At 44.5% G+C, this 23,490-nt stretch overlaps 11 protein-coding genes across 11 annotated transcripts; 9 read left to right on the top strand and 2 right to left on the bottom strand.

Annotated features, from left to right (window-relative positions):
- Positions 1-322: 322 nt before the first annotated feature.
- Positions 323-739, top strand: AGABI2DRAFT_45102 (hypothetical protein; the record flags this gene model as incomplete). The annotated part of the gene is made up of 1 exon (XM_006462999.1): positions 323-739. A coding segment is annotated over one exon (417 nt), but the record flags the coding sequence as incomplete, so codon positions are not given.
- Positions 740-2,394: 1,655 nt separating this feature from the next.
- Positions 2,395-3,081, top strand: AGABI2DRAFT_119868 (hypothetical protein; the record flags this gene model as incomplete). Its single annotated transcript, XM_006462998.1, has 1 exon — positions 2,395-3,081. The coding sequence occupies one exon, from the start codon at positions 2,395-2,397 to the stop codon at positions 3,079-3,081; it is 687 nt and encodes a 228-aa protein (XP_006463061.1).
- Positions 3,082-4,625: 1,544 nt separating this feature from the next.
- Positions 4,626-5,198, top strand: AGABI2DRAFT_43112 (hypothetical protein; the record flags this gene model as incomplete). The annotated part of the gene is made up of 1 exon (XM_006462949.1): positions 4,626-5,198. A coding segment is annotated over one exon (573 nt), but the record flags the coding sequence as incomplete, so codon positions are not given.
- Positions 5,199-9,077: 3,879 nt separating this feature from the next.
- Positions 9,078-9,880, top strand: AGABI2DRAFT_119865 (hypothetical protein; the record flags this gene model as incomplete). The annotated part of the gene is made up of 5 exons (XM_006462997.1): positions 9,078-9,167; positions 9,237-9,299; positions 9,356-9,454; positions 9,506-9,529; positions 9,593-9,880. The coding sequence occupies 5 exons, from the start codon at positions 9,078-9,080 to the stop codon at positions 9,878-9,880; spliced, it is 564 nt and encodes a 187-aa protein (XP_006463060.1).
- A 553-nt stretch (positions 9,881-10,433) lies between these two features.
- AGABI2DRAFT_119864 (hypothetical protein) lies at positions 10,434-11,275 on the bottom strand (the record flags this gene model as incomplete). Its single annotated transcript, XM_006462996.1, has 4 exons — positions 10,434-10,756; positions 10,810-10,954; positions 11,007-11,207; positions 11,264-11,275. The coding sequence occupies 4 exons, from the start codon at positions 11,273-11,275 to the stop codon at positions 10,434-10,436; spliced, it is 681 nt and encodes a 226-aa protein (XP_006463059.1).
- Positions 11,276-11,359: 84 nt separating this feature from the next.
- Positions 11,360-12,238, top strand: AGABI2DRAFT_119863 (hypothetical protein; the record flags this gene model as incomplete). Its single annotated transcript, XM_006462995.1, has 1 exon — positions 11,360-12,238. One exon carries the CDS (start codon positions 11,360-11,362, stop codon positions 12,236-12,238), a length of 879 nt encoding a protein of 292 aa, XP_006463058.1.
- Positions 12,239-12,738: 500 nt separating this feature from the next.
- Positions 12,739-13,314, top strand: AGABI2DRAFT_73263 (hypothetical protein; the record flags this gene model as incomplete). The annotated part of the gene is made up of 1 exon (XM_006462994.1): positions 12,739-13,314. One exon carries the CDS (start codon positions 12,739-12,741, stop codon positions 13,312-13,314), a length of 576 nt encoding a protein of 191 aa, XP_006463057.1.
- A 2,065-nt stretch (positions 13,315-15,379) lies between these two features.
- On the top strand, positions 15,380-15,709 carry AGABI2DRAFT_73333 (hypothetical protein; the record flags this gene model as incomplete). The annotated part of the gene is made up of 1 exon (XM_006462993.1): positions 15,380-15,709. One exon carries the CDS (start codon positions 15,380-15,382, stop codon positions 15,707-15,709), a length of 330 nt encoding a protein of 109 aa, XP_006463056.1.
- A 469-nt stretch (positions 15,710-16,178) lies between these two features.
- Positions 16,179-16,580, top strand: AGABI2DRAFT_55968 (hypothetical protein; the record flags this gene model as incomplete). The annotated part of the gene is made up of 1 exon (XM_006462992.1): positions 16,179-16,580. A coding segment is annotated over one exon (402 nt), but the record flags the coding sequence as incomplete, so codon positions are not given.
- Positions 16,581-18,610: 2,030 nt separating this feature from the next.
- AGABI2DRAFT_119860 (hypothetical protein) lies at positions 18,611-18,997 on the top strand (the record flags this gene model as incomplete). The annotated part of the gene is made up of 1 exon (XM_006462991.1): positions 18,611-18,997. One exon carries the CDS (start codon positions 18,611-18,613, stop codon positions 18,995-18,997), a length of 387 nt encoding a protein of 128 aa, XP_006463054.1.
- A 1,138-nt stretch (positions 18,998-20,135) lies between these two features.
- Positions 20,136-20,377, bottom strand: AGABI2DRAFT_137632 (hypothetical protein). The gene has a single exon (XM_006462990.1). It carries the CDS (start codon positions 20,367-20,369, stop codon positions 20,211-20,213), a length of 159 nt encoding a protein of 52 aa, XP_006463053.1. The 5' UTR covers positions 20,370-20,377; the 3' UTR covers positions 20,136-20,210.
- Positions 20,378-23,490: the final 3,113 nt, after the last annotated feature.

Raw genomic sequence — 23,490 nt, 5'->3', positions numbered from 1 at the left:
CATCTTCGCGAGATCACAAATTCGCGTAAGTACTGGACGTCTTCTCAAGAATGTCGTCCATTTCAATCTCAACCGAGTACCAAACCAACCGGAATTTGACCGGATTAAAGAGGTACTCTTCAAAGCGCTACAAAAGGACGTCCCTGAAGGGGAAAATGCGTTCGCGCCTCAATCAATTGCCCATCTCATTCTTAAGGGCTTCAATTACTATACCAACAAGTACAATTGCAGACCTGAAGACATCCTTACGGGTGCCCAGGTTATGCAAATGATGTATGACCTCGATCAATTTAAAGACATCGAGGCCGTCAAACAACCGTCCGTTGTCAAATCTAAAGGATCCAATGACATAGCAGTCGTCTTCATGGATGTGTGGGATTCCAAAAGCGGGATCCGCACAAAGAACATTGTTAACAAGGTTTATCACATTGGTGGTAAACTAATCAAAGTGGAGTATGCGAAGCAGAGGGAGTTCGTTCCCCAATGCCAGAAATGCTGGAGATGGGATCACGGCACGAGTCGATGCCGCATCAATCATCAGAGGTGCGCGAAGTGCGGCCAAGGTCATATGACCATCAACCACGATGAGTTTGGCACTTGCTGCGGAGCAATCCGTAAAGAGAAGCAGGTCAAATTTGTCAAATGCGAGCATAAACTCAAGTGCTTGAACTGCAAGGGTGAACACACCGCTGATTCTTTCAAGTGTATTTACAAAAAGCATCAGAATGACCGCGCATGGCATGACCGTCGAGGTGCCGCGGACAGAGAAGAAGAAATCGCGAAGAAGGAACGCCGAAAGGCAGTCATCACACAGGCGCTGGCTATGCCGGAGTCTGAAATTGAGGAAATTGAAGATTCTCAATGAATAGTACGACCAAAGGACAGAAGTTTGCTTTCAGGACACTTCGTATTCTAAGTTTCAATGTTGGACGTAGCTGGGAAACCACTACTTCAATATTGGGACAATATGCTAATCATTACGATATCATTTTGTTTCAAGAACTGGGCTGGAAAGGAGTGCGCAAGCAGCCTTCCGTTCGGAATCCAGAAGGGGATACGGCTTACGGCCCACCTCTAAGCGAGTCATGGACTCCACACACTTCGGCGTTTGATGTGACGAAGAATACTTTGGAACCAGTTGATGAGCGCCCACGGGTGCTCACATACACTCATAAACGCTTGGACATATTTAATCCGAAACTGCGTACTGACATCATTAAGCACCGTGACGTCGGCCATTTGGCTGAGTGGGCATTTTGTCAGGATGTAGGCGTTTCCTGCCTGGCACTAGCGCTCGTTCACCAGTGGTCCTGCGTTCGAACCTGGGGGTGAGCAGGATTTATCCTCTACCTTAGGTAAGCAGTGAGCTAGGTTGTGATGACCAAGCAATAACACGGGTGACACCGAATGTTCCCACGGTTCCTTGATTAGGTAATCTGTGGTGAGCGTCATGTGGGCAGGGTGGAGAGACATGTCACGTGATTGTTCCCACGAGGCTGATCAGGACTAGCGCGGGGGTAATGCAGGTAGCTGCAAGCGCTTGTGTATACGGGCGTCTGTTACTTGCGGACATGGCTTCGTGCTGAGTCATCCCCCGGCCGTGTAGAGGAAAAGTATGCCGAGTTAACACTGTAATGGTGTGATGAGCGGTATGCGAATTCGCCCAGGAGTCCAGTAACATGGCGTGGAGCCGGTGCTTCGGCATTGGTGAACGTAGGGCATCTATAAGAGGTGGATCATCCTTGAAACAAGCCGACCGGGAAACCGGACAGGCCACCACCCACCATAGGGCCGTTCGCCGATGGTAGTTAGTAGGGATCACCTAAGCTCCGGATCCGGGCCACTGCATTAAGCAACCCGGGGATCAATCCGGTAACGGCCCCTGCAAGACGGAGAGCTCGGACAGTTACATCACGGTACCTCAGCCCGTTAGGGGCATATGAAACCGGCTGCCGAGTAACGGGAAGGGGTGGTCGGACTAAGGCGATGTTATAGTGCCGGCTGGCCTGGGCCGTAGCGGTCGGTGTGGAGAACACCCGGCCGGCTCGAGAGGACACTATCCTCCGTCGGTGGCCCTGGTACAGTTAAAATAGCCAGGTTGCTGCTTAAGTTGATTCCACGGCACGGTCTGAAAGGGCCGGCGGGGCAGAGTGGCCAATTAGCCATGCGTTGCAAGACACCCCCTTAGCCGGGTATGTTTTTCTTTTTCTCTTGGTAACGCGTCATGGCAACCTTATTCTCAGCACGTTGTACATAGTGTTCGCATGTACTTATATCGCTGGAATAGAAGGCTCGAACAGCCACTTGATTACAAAAAAAAAAAAAAAAAAAATTAAGCACCGTGACATATCACTCATCACGCTTTACCTCAAACAAGGTGATCACATCAAGACCATGGACATCATGAACATATATAATGATGGTAGAACACGAGAAGCCGTCGCAGCGCTTGAAAGCCTGGGCGAGCAAATTCCTTTAGTTAACGTATGTGCTGGGGACTTTAACATTCATAATCAAACATGGAACGAGAATGCAGCGCATCTCGATCCGACCATATGGGGTGATTGTCTCAAGGACGTCATGAGCGAAATGGGAATGGAATATACTATACCAGATAATCCAGATCAGCCCACTCACGCCCCTCGTACCAGAAATAACGATGATACAGAAACAGAAGTTCCTCCTTCTATTATCGACCTAGTTTTTACTTCTGAGGAAATTTCTCTCTCGGAATTATTTAAATTACATGTTTGTGATAAAGACGCAGATCGCATGTCGTCAGACCACTTTCTTATTCAGATTACTATCCCTTTCTCTAAAGACAATGTAGTATACTATGTAACCAAACTTGATCCGGAGAATGAGGAGGATTATGAGGGAGAAATTGGAGATAAGCTGATGAACTTAGCTGATGAATGCGGAAGTATAAATTCGAGAGAGGAATTGGAGGAAGTTGTGGAGGAAGTCTCTCGGATATTTGAGAAAGCCTGGTCAAATTGGACAGAAAAAGTCAAAGTGACGGGTAAAGGAAAGAGTTGGTGGAACAAGGAGTGCACGCGCATTCAACAACTTGCGAGATGATCAAAATCCTGGAAAAAAGAAAGATATGGAGAGATACGGGGATTTTCGACCAGCATCATCACGCTCCTTGACCTCTTACCACTACCTTCCTCTTTTGGAAGTCTCAGTGCTAGTCGTCTAGTCGTAGCAATATACACAGTATCATGCCCGCTCAGCGCAAGAAACAGTCCGCACCGGCCCCTACGCCGCACCCGTCCCGTCCCCCGCTTCAGGCGCCGTCACCGCCCGCCAACCCGAACGCCGACCGCCTCACTGTCTCCGACATTGAGGTACTACTCGACCCCAAGTATGGAGGTCAAATTACGCTCCCCACCTTCGGATACGATTCGCAGGAGAATAGAGCAATCATGGACGCCGTCCGCAACCGGGGCATTGCCCCCGCGGTCGCCATCGCCAACGCCGAAGCTCGCGCTGCGAGCAAAGGTAATGTCAAAGGGCCATCTGGTCACTCTTCTGGGATTGGTGCAGCCCCTCCGGCTGTCAAGACACCGCCCAGCGTCCCTCCTCCTCCTCCTCGTGTGCCGACGCCTCCGCCGCCGGTGCCCATTCGTCCCCCTTCCCCTCCTCGCGCACCGTCGCCTTCGGCTTCAGTGCTTTCCTCGAAGCGCCCCATCTCGCCGGGGTCTTCATCTTCCGGTCCTTCTGTCGCTGCTGTCTCAGTTTGCGGCAGTGACGACTCATCTATGGCTATCGAATACAAAGATGCCACAACCCCCCGTCCTGCTTCTCCTGAAGATGAGGAGCAATTGGACAGGAACGAATCCGTCGAAGCAGTTGTTACGCTCATTATCAACGCTATCGATATTTTTGAGGGTCTAGCTTCCTCTGAATGGAAGAAACATCTTATAGACGCCTTCCCCGCCATCATGGACAACGACATTAGTCGTATTCATACAGTATTCACGGAAAAAATCCCCACTCTCCGTCGTATCATCTCCCCGGCAGTTGTTGCGCCTGCATCCGCAGTTGACGCACCTGCCACACGTGTAAATCCGCGGGACGCACTGCCACCCGCTGAGTCATCCAAGGCGAAGCCTCCGAAGAAGAAGGTTCGGGTCGATCCGGCCCCTTCTGACGTCACTCCTCCGGCAACGGCCCCACTCATGGAAGTGGATGAGCCGGCCGCTCCACTCTCAGCGTCTGGGAAGGCGCCCACCAAACCCCTTCCCCCACCAAGTTCCAAGCGCGCGCCTGCCCCTGCTAGCGCCCCCCCTGTTTCGTTCCGAGCTCCTTCGGCGCCTCGCAAGAGACGCCAAGGCAAGCACACAGCACACGGCGCTTCGCGCCGTGCTATAATCCTGACGCCGCCTGCGGACTCTCCGGTTACCGCGGCTTCATTCACACCCGAGGTCATTAACAACCTCAACAAATTACTCAAGAGTGACGTCAAGTCTGACGTCATTCTCACTCATGCCTCGGTTGAAGGCAACGGCATATGTATTGCCGCCTCCCGTGTCCCCTCTCCCGCCGAAATCTCCTTTGTGCTCAAGCACGTTCGGCGTATTTTCCCGAGCCCGAATGTTCCAATCGGCCACTCCCCCATCACGTCGACGTCTTATCTGAAGATAGTCGACATCCCTCACGTGCCTGCTTCCTCTAAGGAGTGGGCGCTCAAGCAACATGAGGCGTTCACTAACGCTCTCAACAAATCTCCGGTCGGCGCTTCGCTGGCCAAACTCATTAAGCACAAGCCGCGCTTCATGCGTGCTTCCCCTCATTCCGACTCGTGCTGGGCATGGGTCGACATCCATGATACGGTTTCGGGCAGCAACGCTCGCACTTACATTTCCAAGTTTGTGTCCATCGGCGGCACGAACTGTCAGATCAAGGGCGCTCGCCCTCACTCCGGCTCCGTCCACTGCGCTCGTTGTCAGCGCTGGGGCCATCATTCCGACCAGTGCCGTGCTAAGTGCGCGCGCTGTTCCCTCTGCTCTGGTCCTCACACCGAGGCCAATCATTTCAAGTGCGTCGACGCTAAACGCGTCGACTTACGCCAATGCGCAAATTGTACCGCGGCCAAACGCCCAGCGGACAAGCGCTCTCATTCCGCTACGGACTCGAAGGTTTGTCCGTTTTGGAAAAATAGGTTCGATCGTGCTTGGCTTAAACGCCAGTTCCCCGCACGTTCGACTTAATGGAGTACAGTGAACCGTCGCCGGGTTGGGTCGGGGATTCTGATGGAGAACTGGGAAGGTCGCGTAGCGGTATAGGAGGGAGAACGGTAGTGGTGAGGACAAGACTTTCTGAGGATCTAAAGTTACGTCAAGTATGCCTCAATTTTTCACTTTCATATTTGATATGTTTGATTTCGCAAAAGGGACTGCGTGTGCTCTAGCGTTCCGGTATTATGTAGGATGTATTGCCTGACTGCTTGGTTTTATCCCGGGGCCTCTTACGTATGTACTATTATCTTGATTTGTTTTGTTCTTTTTCTTTTTCTTTTCTCTTTCTCGATAGCGCTTGACCTCGTCGCGCTGGATACGGTTTTGTAGATAGAATACTGTAGTTCTGGGCCTCTGTAAACTGGCAAGGGTAGAAAGCCGCGGGAACGTGTCGTGACACCCGACGTACGAGTAGTTTTGAAATAAACTTACGTTGATTACAAAAAAAAAAAAAAAAAAAAAAAAACGGGGATTTTCGACGCGTGGTGAAGGGAGCGAAGAAAGCCAGTTATGAAAAGAAGATACATGAAATCGCATCTACCCGGGGGCGACCATGGGATCTCATGCCCTGGGTAAGGGAGAGAAAGATGCCGGCTACCGAGTCGTTGCTGGATGATCAAGAGAGAGCATGTGTGGACAAGGAGCACTTGTTCCAAACATTACATACGGCCTACAATTCGGCTAACAACCGCCCGACCAACTTAGAGCGTATGTTGCGGGAAGTGGAGAGAAAGGAAGAGAGAGAATGGAACACGTTTTTACAACATGAATTACGTCAAGCGCTATCAAAATGCGCGAAGAACACTGCACCGGGACCGGATCATATCACATGGAACGTTCTCAAACACATCACCAAAACACGTACGAAGATCGTCAAACTCTTCGTAATGATTGCCAACGCCAGCATCGAACACGAACACTGGCCACAACACTTCAAATCCTCTGTTTCGGTCATCATCCCGAAGCCGAGCAAACCGTCTTACGACAGGGCCAAAGCATTCTGCCCCATCGTTCTCCTCAACACTCTTGGTAAACTCATTGAGAAGATGATTGCCAACCGCCTACAATTTGAAAGCCTCGAACACCAAGTTATTCATTCGTGTCAAACCGGAGGAATCTGTCAGAGGTCGACTGAAGATGCTGCAACCGCGCTCGCCCATCACGTAAGGGCCGGTTGGAGTAAAAAGAAAGAAATGTCTGTGCTTGCTTTTGATATTGCACAATTTTTCCCTTCTCTCAATCATAATGTACTTGTAAAAGTTCTCGAACATTCTGGTTTCAACAGTAAAGTAGTTTCCTTTTTCTCTGACTATTTAGTTAACAGAAAAACAAAATACAAAATCAATAACGACGTCTCGGAGTTCTTTCCATGCGACGTAGGTGTAGGACAAGGTAGCGCGCTGTCGCCGATACTCTCTGCTCTTTATATAGCGCCTCTTTTTCACATTTTGGACAAATGGATCTATAGTGATGATTGGGACATGTCTAGTTACTCTCCCATTTCTTCTTTTCTTTCTTTCGTAGACGATGGAGTTCTCATAGCTACGGGACCGGATTATGAACAGACTCATAGTAGTTTGAAGGAGACATACCACTTTGTAACTGACCTCTTCACAGAATTTGGGTTAACCATGGAGCATACCAAGACGGAGTTATTCAATTTCGCTAGCAAGGGAAAATCATTCGAGGACCCCGAAATCGACCTAGGATTCGCACCATATACTGGAGCTACCTCGCTCAAACCAAAGAAAGTATGGAGATACCTCGGCATCTTCTACGATCGCTCGCTCAAATTTCACGACCACGTCAAATATTACGCAACCAAGTCAATCTCTATAGTTAAGTGTATGAGGATACTTGGAAACTCGGCGCGTGGACTTTCTCCTACGTACAAACACATGTTATACATCGCGTGTGTTCAACCAGTAGCCACATTCGGAGCGCTCTGGATCACTGGAGCCTTCAAGACGACGCCCACGGGTGGAGTCCTCGCTGTCGCGGGACTCATGCCTATGCACTTTATCCTCAAGAAGTTGTTCGATAGATCTGTCGCTAGGATCTCGACACTTCACCAAGACCATCCGATCTTGCGTTTGCTTGATCGGAAAAACGCCAAAGGTTTGCTACTCCACCAAGATAGTGTTGAGTACAATCAAAAGAGGATGAAAAGACTGAAGAAATTCACGTCTACAATTAGCGTCAAAGACTTGGATTTAGCAGGGGAAACCTTCCATCCCTTACACGAAAGCGCAAAACCTGGTAACAGAATGATTGACAAATACCAGGATCACATCAAATACCTGGTCGTTCCTAAAGGTGACAAAAAGGCCGCCAAGGAACATCATTACGAGTTAGAGCATGATATCGTTGCGAGCGGCGGCAATACTGTTCATTTTATTACGGGGTGGCACATTCCAGAAGAAATTCCAGACCCAATCCTAGGTCGAAGGCATTCCCAAGTGGGCTATGCAGCTATGCGAAGAGGGAACACTATCTCTCAAAAGATGTTGCCGGCCGGTAGGCGGGTTACGGCGACGAACGCAATTGGATGGGCGGCACTACTAGCACTCATCAAGACTTTCAAGTTAAGGCGTAAAGACGTCACGATATCCAAACTATGTCTTTATACCACATCCCCCGGTACTATCCGAAACCTCATCGAATTCTCCAACAAACCAAGTGGTCATAGCATGTCTATTGCTTTGGCTACAGCCTTCGAAGATATCTTTGACACATACCCTGACTTCTCTATTGAAGTATGGGGCTACAGACTCAATGCGTTCAAAGACTGTGAATCGGACCACAACTTCCTGAGTTTCTGCGTCCCCTGCAACGTTCATGCGACTTTCAAAAGCGCGAGGACTACGAATCATTACAGACGCAGAGACTTCCCTCAGTCCCCTACACACGAAAGACGGCGTCAAGACATTACGCATGATGTCGTCGACTATTGGAGAATCGGTTTCATGGAGCCGAGCGACAAAGAATGCTACAGTGGTAATAACTTCCTAACCCTGTACAACAACACGGATTACAACAAGAGAGTCGCTCTCCTCCCTAGCCATATTAACATGGGCCCGTGGCTTCGCAATTACGGCGGAGTCACTATCGCACATGATCCCCGCTTGTGCGCACACTTTGTGCGCGCCGCCACCAAACACGCCCCTATCGACGAGTTCCGGAAACGGTTCTTGAAGAATGTTCAGCCTTCAGGTTGTCATGGGTGCAGGAACGCGCCAGAGACGCGGGATCATATTCTCAATGAGTGCTCGTGGTATGTATGACGCTCTAACCATTACAATGGAGGGATCGAGACAGTTGAAGGTCTGATCTACTTCTTGTGCGATAACCCACAAGCGTTTTCGTTCGATCATTTGACGGAACCGCGTTACTTACAGAAAGATTGGCTTAGCTATCGGGATAAGGTCTATCAATCGCGAGACATTGATAATGTGATAAGGGAGAAGAAAGGTATGCGTCCTATTGTGGGACCCATTTTCTATCATGAATCAGAAGAGGGCCATCAGTTAGAGTTGGACAGATGGTTTCTTTTTAAATCTCTAGTAGTGTACTTGTATACGAACGAAACTCTATTTTCTCCTTTCTTTTTCTTTTCTTTTGTTGCTCCGGGATTTGTAATTATATAGGCGGAACGGGGTCTACGACCCCGTGATGCAACCGGTCTGTGTTCGGGCACCGGTCAATAGATTTGAATTGAAATAATAATAAAAAAAAAAAAAACCCACTTCAACAAGTACAAACCCCCCACTAGCCCGAGTTTCTCCACCATCTCAGGTACTGTTTTGTTCTTCCCCGCATCCGTACTTCCGCCCAATGCAACCACAGCCGATTCCAGTGACTAAACACGCTCATTACTACAATGAGATGGGAACTGCCGAGTCATTGGCAGCGTCCGTGAATTGGGTATGCTTTTTTTCTCTACTCCTTTGAAACACACGTGTCTCACCACAATGTCGCATCCTTTATACATAGGGGCTCGATTCCAATTTCTCTTATGAAGCTGAGGCCCATGCGACATCCGGTCCAGCTGCGCAGGTGAGTATATAAGTATCGTTGGTATGTGTATCAACATTTACACTTTCTACCCCAAGTTTTTGCCCGCCACTCATCGTCACCATTCATTTGCACCTGAGTCTCATTTCAACTCGACAGAGACATATTCTCGGGACTTGAGGGAATCGAGGAACAAGGTACGACTGTTTAACTCTGACATCCGACACTACTGATGCAAATGTGTTCAGGCTTTCAATACCGTCCCTGCACAGGTAACATTCAATGTGCTAGCTACTGCGTGTATGCTATACTGACCCAAGCCTGATTTTTTGCAGGCTTTACCCCAACGTCGTCAACACCGCTCAATCTCATCTGCCAATTGGGCAGAGTCATTCTCTGAGTCGACGAACCATTCACAGCAGCACCATCCAATCACCAACGCAAAGGCACAATATGACAATTCCTCCAAGCGTACTTCAAGCTCGGATCGTCGCCTCAGTCGCCATCCATCAGTGCAAAATGTGGTTTCTACCATGCCTACAGGGCATGTCAGAAAGGGTCAAGTTCCATCGACTATACATTACCACTCCCAGCCGGAGGCAGGACCATCGCGACGCCACTAAACCTTGACATTCTCCATCCCCGTGTCCGAATCCGAGCCTGAGGATGTAGTATTAAGTTTTTCTGATCTTCATTGTTTTCGTTCAAGTCTACTTGCCCTTTCATATTTAGATGTCACATTAAGCCGAAAATGTGCCGACATATTAACCGAATTCTGTCTCGTTGGTGCATTATACCTCTTTTTTATTTTCGTGATTAGTTTCGTACTGCTAGCCTGAGTATACTACCATATCCACTATCACTGCTTTTGATGCAGTATAATATTATCTTGTTATGCTGTACATACTTAAATGTACTTAAGACGAACCTTAAGCAATACTTATTCCATTCTACCTGACTCGGAATCTGGAGTGTCTTATACTAGTGAATTGACTTATATTAGTACTTAGATCAACTTGCGCAATGTACTTATAGATTGACTTATCCTATATACTTATATCCCAAAGATTAAGATTAGCCTAAGTTGATATTAAGATTAGACCTCGCCTTAGGCAAATTTGCCTTAGGCTGGCCTTATGCAAATGCCTAAGACTCATAAGGCATGAATAAGTCATATTACATTTTCCTGATGTAATATATCCCATCCCATTTGTTACTGACCGTTACAGGCACTTCCCATGTTGGAGACACAGCATCCAACTCTCTCGACGAATCCACTCTTGTACCAGGTGTCTTTTTCACGAAATGAGTCCACAGAGATGATACATTTCTGCAAGCTTCCAAATCTCTCACCGAATAGTCATTCGTGTCTGGTGCCCTCCTGACATATTTCGTCCTCAAATTTTCGAGGAAACTGCTTTCAACCTCCATGGCGGTTAAGAGTCTCATATCCATTCCTTGATTGCTTGTACCGTCGCAAGAATTGTCGATAAATTCATCTGCACGTTTTCATCCTGCAACGCAACCAATTGAAGATAAATAGTTGTCTCACCTTCGGTCTCCTCCTGGCTTTCATCGCTGCACCCGTCTACAGCCGCTTCCGTATCTAAAAATATTCCAACAGCCGCCGGTGTTTTCCTCGTTCTCTTCTTGGGCCTGCTTGCCGATAGACTCCTGCTCGAACCTTCTTGGGTATCCTATAAATGAGATATGTAGTGTAAAAACATGCACTTCGTAGCAAAACTTTACCTTAGCTGTTCCATGCGTGTTGAAGATCACCGCTGCATCATTGTCATCCTCATCAGGATCGTATACCCAGCTCATTTCCCAAGCTTCTTTCAGACTTCCATCTGCATTAACAGCTTCACCGTGCTGTATATCCATTAGCTGAGTTGACAATTGAACAGCATGAGGACTGACAGTTTGATATGCGTTGTTCCTGCTAGTTCCCTGCTTATGGTCAGAACGACAGGCCTAATTTCTCCTAGCAAGTCTTAAATCTGCACCGTTGATGACATTTGCGGCACTGACAGCTTATCTACTTATAAACTTATCTACTTGTACTAAAAGGTTCGGAACAAGCACTGTTAAGCAGACGCAATATGCCCACTTCGCGTCGCAAACAGTCCGCACCAGCCCCTACGCCACACCCGTCTTGTCCCCCGTCTCAGGCGCCGTCACCGCCTGTCAATCCCAACGCCACTTGCCTCACTGTCTCCAACATTGGGGTACTACTTGACCCCAAATATCAAGGGCAAATCGTTCTCTCCACCTTCGGGTACGACTCACAGGAGAATAGAGCAATCATGGACGCCGTCCGCAACCGGGGCATTGCCCCCGAGGTCGCTATCGCCAACGCCGCTGCTCGCGCCGAGAGCAAGGGTAATGTCAAAGGGCCATCTGGCCAAGTCTCTGGGATAGGAGCAGCCCCTCCAGCTGTCAACACTCCGCCCAGCGCCCCTACTCCCCCTCCTCGTGTGCCGACACCTCCCTCGCCGGTGCCCACTCGTCCCCCTTCCCCTCCTCATGCACCGTCGCCTTCGGCTTCGGTGCTCTCCTCGAAGCGCCCCATCTCGCCGGGGTCTTCTTCTTCCGGTCCCTCTGTTGCTGCCATTTCGGTATGCGACAGTGATGACTCCTCTATGGCCCTCGACTACAAGGACGCCACCACTCCCCGTCCCGCTTCTCCTGAAGACGAGGAGCATTTGGACAGCAAAGAATCCAAAGAGGTTATCCTCAATGCTATCAGCACCGCTCTGGGCTTCTTCCAGGCGTTTGCTACTTCAGAATGGAAGACTACCATACTAGATGTCTTCCCCACACTCATGGACGACGATCTTAACGCTGTCCACAAATATTTCCAAAGGAAAGTCCCCGAGTTTTGTTCCCTCCTCCCCCTAGCAGTTGAAGCGCCTGCATCCGCAGTTGACGCACCTGCCACACGTGTAAATCCGCGGGACGCACTGCCACCTGCTGAGTGATCAAAGGCTAAGCCTCCAAAGAAGAAGGTCCGAGTCGAACTCCGGCAACGGCCCCACTCATGGAAGTGGATGAGCCGGCCGCTCCACCTTCAGCGTCTGGGAAGGCGCCCACCAAACCCCTTCCCGTCCCAAGTTCCAAGCGCGCGCCTGCATCCAAAGACGCCTCTCCAGTTTCCTTCCGCGCTCCTTCGGCGCCTCGCAAGAGACGCCAAGGCAAGCACACAGCACACGGCGCTTCGCGCTGTGCCATTATCCTGACGCCGCCTGCAGACTCTTCGGTTACAGCGGCTTCATTCACACCCGAGGTTATTAACAACCTCAACAAATTACTCAAGAATGACGTCAAGTCTGACGTCATCCTCACTTATGCTTCAGTCGAAGGCAACGGCATCTGTATTGCCGCCTCCCGCGTCCCCTCCCCCGCCGAAATCTCCTTCGTGCTCAAACACGTTCGGCGTATTTTCCCGAGTCCGAACGTCCCCATCGGCCATTCCCCCATCATGTCGACGTCTTATTTGAAGATTGTCGACATTCCCCACGTGCCTGCTTCTTCTAAGGAGTGGGCGATCAAGCAACACGAGGCGTTTACTAACGCTCTCAATAAATCCCCGGTCGGCGCTTCGCTGGCCAAACTTATCAAGCACAAGCCGCGCTTCATGTGCGCTTCGCCTCATTCTGACTCATGCTGGGCATGGGTTGACATCCACAACACAGTGTCGGGTTCTAACGCCCAGCTCTACATTTCCAAATTCATGTCCATCGGCGGCATGAACTGTCAAATCAAGGGCGCTCGCCCTCACTCCGGCTCCGTTCACTGCGCTCGTTGTCAGCGCTGGGGCCATCATTCTGATCAGTGTCGCGCCAAGTGTGCGCGCTGCTCCCTCTGCTCTGGTCCTCACTCCGAGGCCAACCATTTCAAGTGCGTCGATGTGCGCCAATGCGCAAATTATACCGCGGCCAAACGCCCGGCGGACAAGTGCTCACATTCCTCTACGGATGCAAAGGTGTGCCCGTTTTGGAAGAATAGGTTCGATTGTGCATGGCTCAAGCGCCAGTTCCCCGCACGTTCGACTTAAGGTAGACAGACAGCCGTCGCCGGGTTGGGTCGGTGGATTCTGATGGAGAACTGGGAAGGTTGCGTAGCGGTTCAGGAGGGAGAACGGTAGTGGTGAGGAAACAATTTTCTGAGGATTTAAAGTTACCTCGAGTATGCCTCAATTTTTCACTTTCATATTTGATATGTTTGACTTCGCTTGGGACTGCGAGTGCTCTTGTGTTCCGGTATTATGTAGGATGTATTGCCTGACTGCTTGGTTTTATCCCGGGGCCTCTTACGTATGTATCAACGTCTCGATTTGTTTTCTTTTCTTTTCTTTTTCTCTCTCTCGATAGCACTTGACCTCGTCACGCTGGATACGGACTTGTAGTTAGAATACTGTTGTTTGGGGCCTCTGTAAACTGGCGAGGGTAGAAAGCCGCAGGAACGTGTTGTGACACCCAACGTACGAGTAGTATTGAAATATACTTATGTTGATTACAAAAAAAAAAAAAAAACAAAAAAACTGCTGAGCAGACATGTTTGCGTTTTGTCAATGCACAGAGTTTAGGGTGGCCGCTTATATATCACGTGATGGCGTCTGTATTATCGTCAGATTATCATCTAATGTTAATGTGAGGCATCAGTCTCTTGTAATAGTACTAGTCAACATACTATATGGTGATATGCTAACTCTGTCTTCTGCCATTGCTCGGATTGTGGTTCCATTTGATTAGAGTGTATTGTTTGATTTCAAATTGATTTCTATCGAGACCAAACCTATTGAAGGCCTTTTAGAACTATGTTACAAATAAAATTATATGTATAAAATATAGATTGTAAGAATCCAGAGGCAGACAACGACCGCAAACACCCGCATAAATATACAAAAGCCAGAGTTTAGGGTATGATGCAACAAATAACACCAAATACACTGATGCAATGGAACACATGACACGGCACGTGAACGAGCCAATTAAGACAAATACAGACTTAAAATTTGATGCAATATTGTCATGGAGTCAGCCGAAGAACAAATACAGATTTAAAATTCAACTACAATATTGTCACGGAGTCACTGAAAGAGGACTCGTATCCGCAGGCTCACCACGAGAGCAGCGGCCCACAGCCCCAAGTGATGGTGGTGATGAGGAAGGATCAATGTTGTGCTCGAAACAGAAGTTCAACATGTCACATGATGTCACATGACTGCTGGACTTGGGATTTTCGAGTCAAAGTTCCTCAAATCATAGGTAGGAGATATTTTCGGGTCATTTCTGCATGGATTTCAATGATATAAAAGTGCATTCCTATATTTCCAAGGTCGGGGAGTCCGAATATTTAATTATATTCTTTGTTGGATGAAAGCCTATCGAGATATTGCACATTTAACATATGATAAACGCAAGATTGCACTATAGCTCCTCGAATATCGATCGGATAATACATCTAATGACAGATTCGAATTCCTGGACCTTGAAAACATATACTAACACTCTTCAATCATCAAAATCAACACAGTAACCAGTAGAAAACATGGCATTCTTGTTATGTTTTTCTGTATCTCCATAACTGGTATGTTTTCCGACAAAAGCATACATATAAACTTGTGTTCTTTTAATATTCTAAGATTTGTCGTGATTTTCCCGGAATTGTATGAGCAGTAGAACAAGACATACAGCATAATGTTCTCTGACAACATACTTATAATTTGACTTTGACTTATAATGCTGTGATACTTGCCTTGCTATCTGACTTATTTACTTATGAGAACCTGTTTGACTTGTCAATAAACTTATGAAACTTTGTCTGACTTGTGATTTAACCTTTGGTCTGACTTATGAAATGTCCTGTGCTTATGCTGTCTTTGTATCCAACTTATGAATTTATGATAAACTTATGAACTAATGTGTGACTTATGTGTAAACTTCTTGTCTGGCTTATGAAAAATTATGAACTTATGCTATTTTTGAGACTTATGTGCCTTAAGTTGGTCTTTATAAGGCAAGCATAAGGCAACTTTTTCATAAGTTTGCATAAGTTGTGTGACTTTTTGCTGATGACTAGTTGTTACTGATATTAATATCACTACACCTCCATATTTAATGCATGCTTCTGCCTTGAACCATGTTAAAAATAAAAGTGGAGGATATTTGCAGATTCATCATGAGCCTGAATTTGTAAACGAGTTTAATAATCCAGATTTACTTCCAATGATGTACCTGACCTTATTTCCTTACGGTATTGGAGGTCAAGAAGATTTGTCGAGGCCTACTTTGCTCAGTTTTCAAGCACATGTTAAGCATCTAATGCATTTGTCTGATAGACGTTTTCAAGAACATTACTCTTTTTTGTTTACTGTATTCAACATTATTCAACGTAGAAAGGCATTATTACATACAAGTCTCAAAGTGAAGCAGAGTAGTTTTTGTTAGATTATGTAATTAAAAATGTCCACTGTGCCACTTGCGTTGTGCCCGCCTTTGTGCACTGGCTGTGCACCCCTGTGCTTGGACATATCTAAAACATATATAAGCTCGTAGTTTTTACTGTAGGACTCATCCTTTTTCCCCACCTCAATTTATATTGTGTCACTTCACAACCTCTATATTTGAATAGTACACATGTATTATGCAAACATTATGCAAACATTACCGTAAATATAATTTACATAAGAAATATGTACTATGTAAATCATATGTAATTTTAAAATCAAATAGAGCCTATTTTAAGGCTTTTATTTGCATAAAGTTTGGATATGTTTTACATATTGCATATGTACTATGTAAATTATATTTACGGTAATGTTTGCATAATGTTTACATAAAACATATGTATTACTCAAATATAGAGGTTGTGACTTCCTTCTACAGTTTTCCCTCTGTAGCTTCAGCATTTGCATCTGTAAGCTCAGATACTTTGTCAAAGGTAGCAGTTGGTATTGAAAAATCAGGTACTTTTAAGGCAAATATGGATGAGGAACACCAAGCTTTTCAGTTAATGCAAGAAGTTTGTTCTGTTACTGCTGCTGTTCCAGGATCTGCTTCTAGCTGTAGTGTGATGCGAAGTAAACTACGCACGTTAGTTGTAGAAAAAGGCTTGCCTACTTTTTATCTAAAAGTCTATCCAGCGGATGTATATAACCCTATAGTAAATATCTTGGCTGGAAAGAATGTCAGTTTAAATGACATGTTTTCTAATCAATCTTCAACCTATTGGTCTCAAGCAACACTAATTGCTCAAAACCCTTTGTTGGGGGCTCAATTTTTCAACATTGTCATGAAAAATTATATTTCTTGTATCTTGCATTATCAGCCTACTAAGGGTACCAATTTGAAAGCTGGAATCTTAGGAGTCGTTAAAGCTTATTATGGCTGTGTCAAAGCCCAAGGACAGAGATCTTTACATTGTCACATGATAGTATGAATTGAAGGAGCTCTTGATCCTGACACAACCTCTATATTTCAATAATACAGTGACGGACAAAACCGTTGCAATGTTTATAACACCTTCAAAGATACTATTATAGCATGTGACGAACTAACCGTGACATTACGTAATTAACATCGTTTGAAAGCTATGCTTCGTGGCTTTAATTCGATAGTAATATCATTATGTAATTCTAAATATTCGTCGAAATACTGGCAATTTACTAACAAAGATGCATTGCAACAGTTTTGTCCCTCTCATTCACCAAGTACAAATCTCTATGTTTAGTACTTAGTATAGCCTCCCTTTGCCTTGATTACAGCTTCTACCCTTCTAGGCATACTCTCTATCAAATTCTGACACACCTCAGGCTTTATATCATTCCACTCCTTATCCACTCTTGTCCAAAGTTCTCCAATTCCCCTAGGTGCTTCTTCATACTCTTCAAGCTTGATTTTGAGGTGGTCCCAGAGATGTTCAATTGGATTGAGGTCTGGAGACTGTGCTGGCCATGGCAATAAATCAATGTTGTTCTCTTTGAACCAGTTCTGGGCCTTTTTAGACTTGTGCTTGGGGTCATTGTCCTGCTGAAATATGAAATCCTCCCTTTCTTTCCCATAATACTCCACACTATCCTCCAGATTGTCCTCCAAAATGCTAACATATAGATCAGCATCCATTTTACCTTCAATTTGGCATGCATAGCCACATCCCTCCCAAAACATACAACCCCACATCATCAAAGAACCTCCTCCAAACTTCAAAGTCCCAGACACCAGTCTATCACTCAAGCCTTCTCCATCCTTTTTCCACACCCATTTTCTTCCATCTGACCCCAAACGATTAATCTTTGTTTCATCAGACCATACTATCCTTTTCCAGTCTTCTATAGTCCAGTTTTGACGAGCTAAAGCCCAGTCCAAGCGATCCTTGCGGTGTTTGGCCTTGAGCAAAGGATGTTTAACCTTTACTACAGCCTTCATACCAGCGCGGGAAAGAGTTCTACGTATGGTCTTTGTAGAAATTGAGTGGGGCAAGCTGTTGGCAAGTAGTCTCTTGACTTGAGAAGCGTTGTCAGCTTTTTGAGAGGTGATTAAGCGAACAGCGTAGCGGGTATCAGAAGATGTAAGCAGTCTAGGACGACCACCTGAGGATGTAGCAAGGTTGGGACAGTGCTTGGATCTAATTCTGGATATAGTGGAATGATGTATGCTGGTAGAAGTAGAAATTTCATGAGCTGATGCTCCTGAATCAAGCAAATAAAGGATATGAGAGAGCTGACTTGGAGTGAGGGGCTTCATTGTAAAGAATCATGCCAAAGATGCTCTGTATATATACTCAAAGTGTGGCTGTGCTGACTTTTCATCTTTGTTGAATGTGGCTGTGCTGATTTTTCAAGTCAGTCAACAGAGTCAGGTGACTTTATACTTGGTGAATGAGAGGGACAAAACTGTTGCAATGCATCTTTGTTAGTAAATTGCCAGTATTTCGACGAATATTTAGAATTACATAATGATATTACTATCGAATTAAAGCCAAGACGCATGGCTTTCAAACGATGTCAATTACGTGATGTCACGGTCAGTTTGTCACATGCTATAATAGTATCTTTGAAGGTGTTATAAACATTGCAACGGTTTTGTCTGTCACTGTATACATGTATTATGCAAACATTATGTAAACATTACCGTAAATGTAATTTACATAGTACATATATATTATGTAAAACATATGTAAAAAAAATATTCCATAATGTTCATTTTAAAGGTTTTGTTTGCATAAGATTTAAATATGTTTTAGTTAATATACATGTACTATGTAAATTAAAATTACAGTAATATTTGCATAATACATGTGTATTATTGAAATATACAGATTGTGTGATGTTATTCGAAACCATATCAATGATGATTGCTGTTATGATCCCTTATCGACACTTCTATCAAGGCAACTCGATCACACCTGCCTACGGAGTCCTCCCTGGCCCTCCTACCACCGGTGACATGTTCACTGATATGCTTCTTATGGAAGCCTGGAGGAACGTGCCATATCTCCATGCCTATGACATTAATGGAAGTTATGTTGGCACTTACGAGACCAATCCTATTGATAGTTGGCACAATGGATGGAAGATCTATCCCAGCCCCGGAACGGAAATGGGATTCACCCATCCCTACCTAGAGATCGAGGACTTGCCGACCCTAGTCAAGGAGATCAGATGGTTAGTTGAGGAACAACGATATGTAGTTGAACTAGGGATATTGCGACAGCAAGATACCAAGTCTAACTACTAGACTAATAATAGTAGTGATCAAAGTTGGATCACTCCCTGGGATCCTGACTGGCCTCAGTCCACTACGCTTCCCCTGTCCAAAGGTATGGACCAGTCCAACTTCTACAAGTTTGAGAATCCAAACTTGTTCTAGTGTTTCAAGTCAGAAGTATTTATAGGTTTCATCTCAATCTGTGTTTCATTAGTATTTATGTTTCATCTTGTGTTTGCTATTTATGTTTCGAGTTTGTTTCGTGTCATGTCTCATATTTATGTTTCATCTTGTCACGCAGTTATCGTAGATCGACTACTGTAGTACTTGTTCCATTTCATCTATTTATATAGGTAGATAGATTGTATTTAAACCGGACTTCTGGCAGCGGATCAAAGTCAAGCTTTGATCTTCTTACAGGGCATCTGTGTAGCTGTAATAAGATCTACTCTATTATCATCCTCACATCTAAACCTTTGTTGTCATCCACTCCAAGCTATTCCCACTACCATTAGCCTTAACAGTTAAGGTTTACGTGATAAGTCTAGTTAGAGTGTTTTCTATAGTTCTGATCTCGTATGGTTCTCGAACTATAGAAGGATTAGTGATTAGACCTCTAGTCTTGCCTATGTCTAGTCATGCCCACATCTAGGGGACCTTGTATGCTTCTAGATAGGTATCAGGACCACTAGTACTGTCAGGATCTTAAATTGATCTTTCGGCGCTCCTAGTACCGAAACCGTAACAATTGCAACATTGATTTCAAAACCACCTACTCTCTGTTTTAGATGATGTGATTTCAAATGCAGTACCAACCGACCCCGATCCTGCACTGCAGAAACCATCTTTAAATTGCCATCCTTGCTCAGCCAATAGTTGTTAGGGAGACTGTGACTGGGATGTCACAGGTCACACCTGAACTTAAGAACTAAAGGGTAGAGTGACAAAAGTTATATTAGGCGTGAACCTAAGAGAACTCGACGGAATCTTCTACAAGTTTCTACCTACTTTATATACCTAGACTACAGCGCACAGACCAACTACCCTAGGTAACTATTTATATACTGACATGAGAAAAGAAGTACGTATGGGAAAGTAAACTAATTATACATTTGACATGAGAAGAGAAGAGCGGAGTAAGAAGTAAGTAAACAAAAGTACATTGATCATAAAAATGTCAACAACACCAAACAAACCATAAAAGTGTCCACAAGTACAAACAGCTCCTAAACAGGTAATCCACTCACACGAACCAATACGCTCCGAAGTAATTGGCCAGCAAGGCATCACATGGACATAGTACAAAGAACCCGGATAGTTCCCAATAGCGAGCTCCCCAATGTGACCACCTCTGTATCACCCACGCCTTCTGCTCCTCTTCATCCCACATTGCTAATGTCATCCTCCCACTGGTGACCCGATAGGTTCCAACCTACTGGTCTGCTCTCTCTTCCTATTGCCGCCGCCGCTCTCCTCCACTGTACTTGCTCTGCATGGTTCAGAGGTAAGAAAGATAAGATTAAATCGTAAAGCTCAATTGGTAGATCTGTAGCTTGCGCCATTTTAGCAGTATGCTGATAGTTTAGCCTCCGTCGAACTGTAGCAGCAGAGGGAAATTATTACGTAATAAAATATGTGACAGATGTGACAGTGTGACGCTGTGACATTCTGGCAAGGTTCTAACAATAGTCCTTTGTTGTCAGATTACAACAATTTGACAGCATATTCAAGGGCACTCCAAAAGGATCTTCACAATGTCATATCGCGGTCTCAGGTTCATTTTCATAACGATGCCTGCTATAAATACTGGAAAGGTTTCCCTGAACCTCAAATTTGTTGATTTGGACTTGGCAAAGGTGAATTATGCAAGCACAACCTCAATATTTCAATACTTCCTCAACAATTATTGAAACATTATTGAAACAATACCGTAATTTTTGTTTTCATACTACTTGGGAAGTATTAAAACATTATTCAAACAATATTATATTTTATTTCCATATATAGAAAAAATACAAATAAAAATAGCATATTGTTTCAATATTATTTCAATATTTTCCCAGTAATATGGAATTAAAAAATACGGTAGTGTTTCAATAATATTTCAATATTTGTTGAGGAAGTATTGAAATATTGAGGTTGTGAAGCGTAGTTGGTTCAATGATGAGACAGGTGAAATTCATTTAAAAAAATTGAATGTCAATGTCAACAATTTCAATGATATAACATCACTAGCTCTTCGGTGTAACAATGATCTGGAGTTTATTTTGTCAGGTCCTGCTACTAAGTCTATAGTTGAGTATTCTTCTGACTACCTTACAAAATCTTCTCTAAATGCATACCTAACATATGCTTCTTTAGAATGTGGAATACAGAAACTCGAAAATTACAATTCAGAAAATGACAGTTTGGAATTTCGGGAAAAGCACATGTTGCAGCGTTGTTCATATACAATGTTATCACATCAAGAATTGTCAGCTCAGCAAGTTATGTCATATATTTGCGATTATGAAGACCATTTTACTAGTCATAAATTTAGGAATTTATATTGGCAACCATTCGAAAATCTCATAGAAAAACAATGGCCGTCACCTGAATGTGATGTTAACTGAATGGCAATATCAACAATAAAATTGCAAGTTTTTACTGAGAACAATGCATTAGAATATGATGGGTTAATTCCATCATTAGACTCTGACAGGGAATCAGATAGTAACAGTGATATTCTTGACACCTCTGATAATGATGACAATGAAGAAATTGGAGTTGATGTTTATGGCAATCAAATGATATGAAGAGCATCTCAAGTAGACAATTATTGACTAAGGGGCATTGAATTAGATAATTTATCTGTTTGGAATTACTCCTCTCAAGTCGATAGATTGCGATACTATGCCCATAGTTCACACAATGACAATCGTAATTCTGACTTTACAAATTTTGAAGGTTCTACTGAGAGGCAAATAAGATATCTGAATGAACATCCTGAGTTTTTGACTCATGTATCTGTATTGCAAAAATTAGGTAATTATTTTTATACCTGTCGTAGTTGGTCCATCTATTCCAAGACGAGACCGGGAAGAGTCAAAAGAACGTCATGCCAGATTAATGCTTATACTACACAAGCCTTGGAGATCTGTCAAAGAACTAAAATGTTAGGGTGACTGTGACTGTGATGTCACAGGTCACACCTAAACTCAAGAACTAAGGAGTATAGTGACAGAAGTTATATTAGGCGTGAACCTAAGAGAACTCGACGGAGTCTTCTACAAGTTTCTACCTACTTTATATACCTAGACTACGGCGCACAGACCAACTACCCTAGGTAACTTATTTATATACTGACATGAGAGAAGAAGCACGTATGAGAAAGTAAAGTAATTATACATTTGACATGCGAAAAGAAGAGTGGAGTAAGTCAACAACACCAAACAAACCATAAAAGTGTCCACAAGTACAAACAACTCTCAAAACGGTAATTCATTCACACAAACCAATACCTCCCGAAGTAATTCCCAATCATCGCATCACATGGGCATAGTACGAAGAATCCGGCTATTGCCCAGTGCCGTGGTCCCCAGTATCCCCATCTCTGTATTACCCACGCCTTCTGTTCCTCATAGTCCCATATTGCTAAGGTTACCCTCCCACATCGCCTGCACCGATGATCCGATAGGTTCCAACCTTCCAGCCTGTCCTCTCTTCCTATAGCCGCCGCCCTCCTTCGCCATTGTACTTGTTCCGCATGATTCGGAGGTAAGAAAGATAAGATAAGATCGATAAGCTCAATTGGTAAATCTGTAGCTTGCGCCATTTTAGCAGTATGCCGATAGTTTAGCCTCCGTCGAACTGTAGCAGCAGAGGGAAATTATTATGTAATAAAATATGTGACAGATGTGACAGCATGACGCCGTGACATTCTGGCAAGGTTCTAACATAAAAGCTGATGGTGAAACATGGTTAACAGCATATAAACAATTTGTTGATCAGTGTTCCATCAAAATTAAGGTTCGTATTGATAACATACAGGTTCTTCATGAGTGCAAAGATAGCAGAGACCATCATTTTCAAAACTTAAGAACCCATGTACATAAGCAAAACACACAAACCAGACACAACCTCTATATTTCAAAAATACACATGTATTATGCAAACATTATGCAAACATCACCGTAAATGTAATTTACATAGTGCACATATATTATGTAAAACATATGTAAAAAAATAATTCAATAATGTTCATTTTAAGGGTTTTGTTTGCATAAGGTTTAGATATGTTTTAGATAATATATATGTACAGTGGCTCAAAAAACTGTCCCAATGTTTTGAGGTTTTTCACTATTTGCATTATAGCTCAATGAGTTTTATGAATATGATTATGTAATTAATATATTTTATGCTCTTGCATGTGACCTTTAAAACGCATGTAAGATGACGTAATTCTGAGCAGTAAAAGGTGGCGAAATTAAATCAATGAAATAATGAATCATTGGGACAGTTTTTGACCTTTTACTCAACTTTCA

This window comes from Agaricus bisporus (genome assembly GCF_000300575.1).
Source record: "Agaricus bisporus var. bisporus H97 unplaced genomic scaffold AGABI2scaffold_8, whole genome shotgun sequence".
Taxonomy (NCBI): domain Eukaryota; kingdom Fungi; phylum Basidiomycota; class Agaricomycetes; order Agaricales; family Agaricaceae; genus Agaricus; species Agaricus bisporus.
Note: the sequence above shows the minus strand (reverse complement) of the source record. Positions and strands in the feature narration are given on the sequence as shown.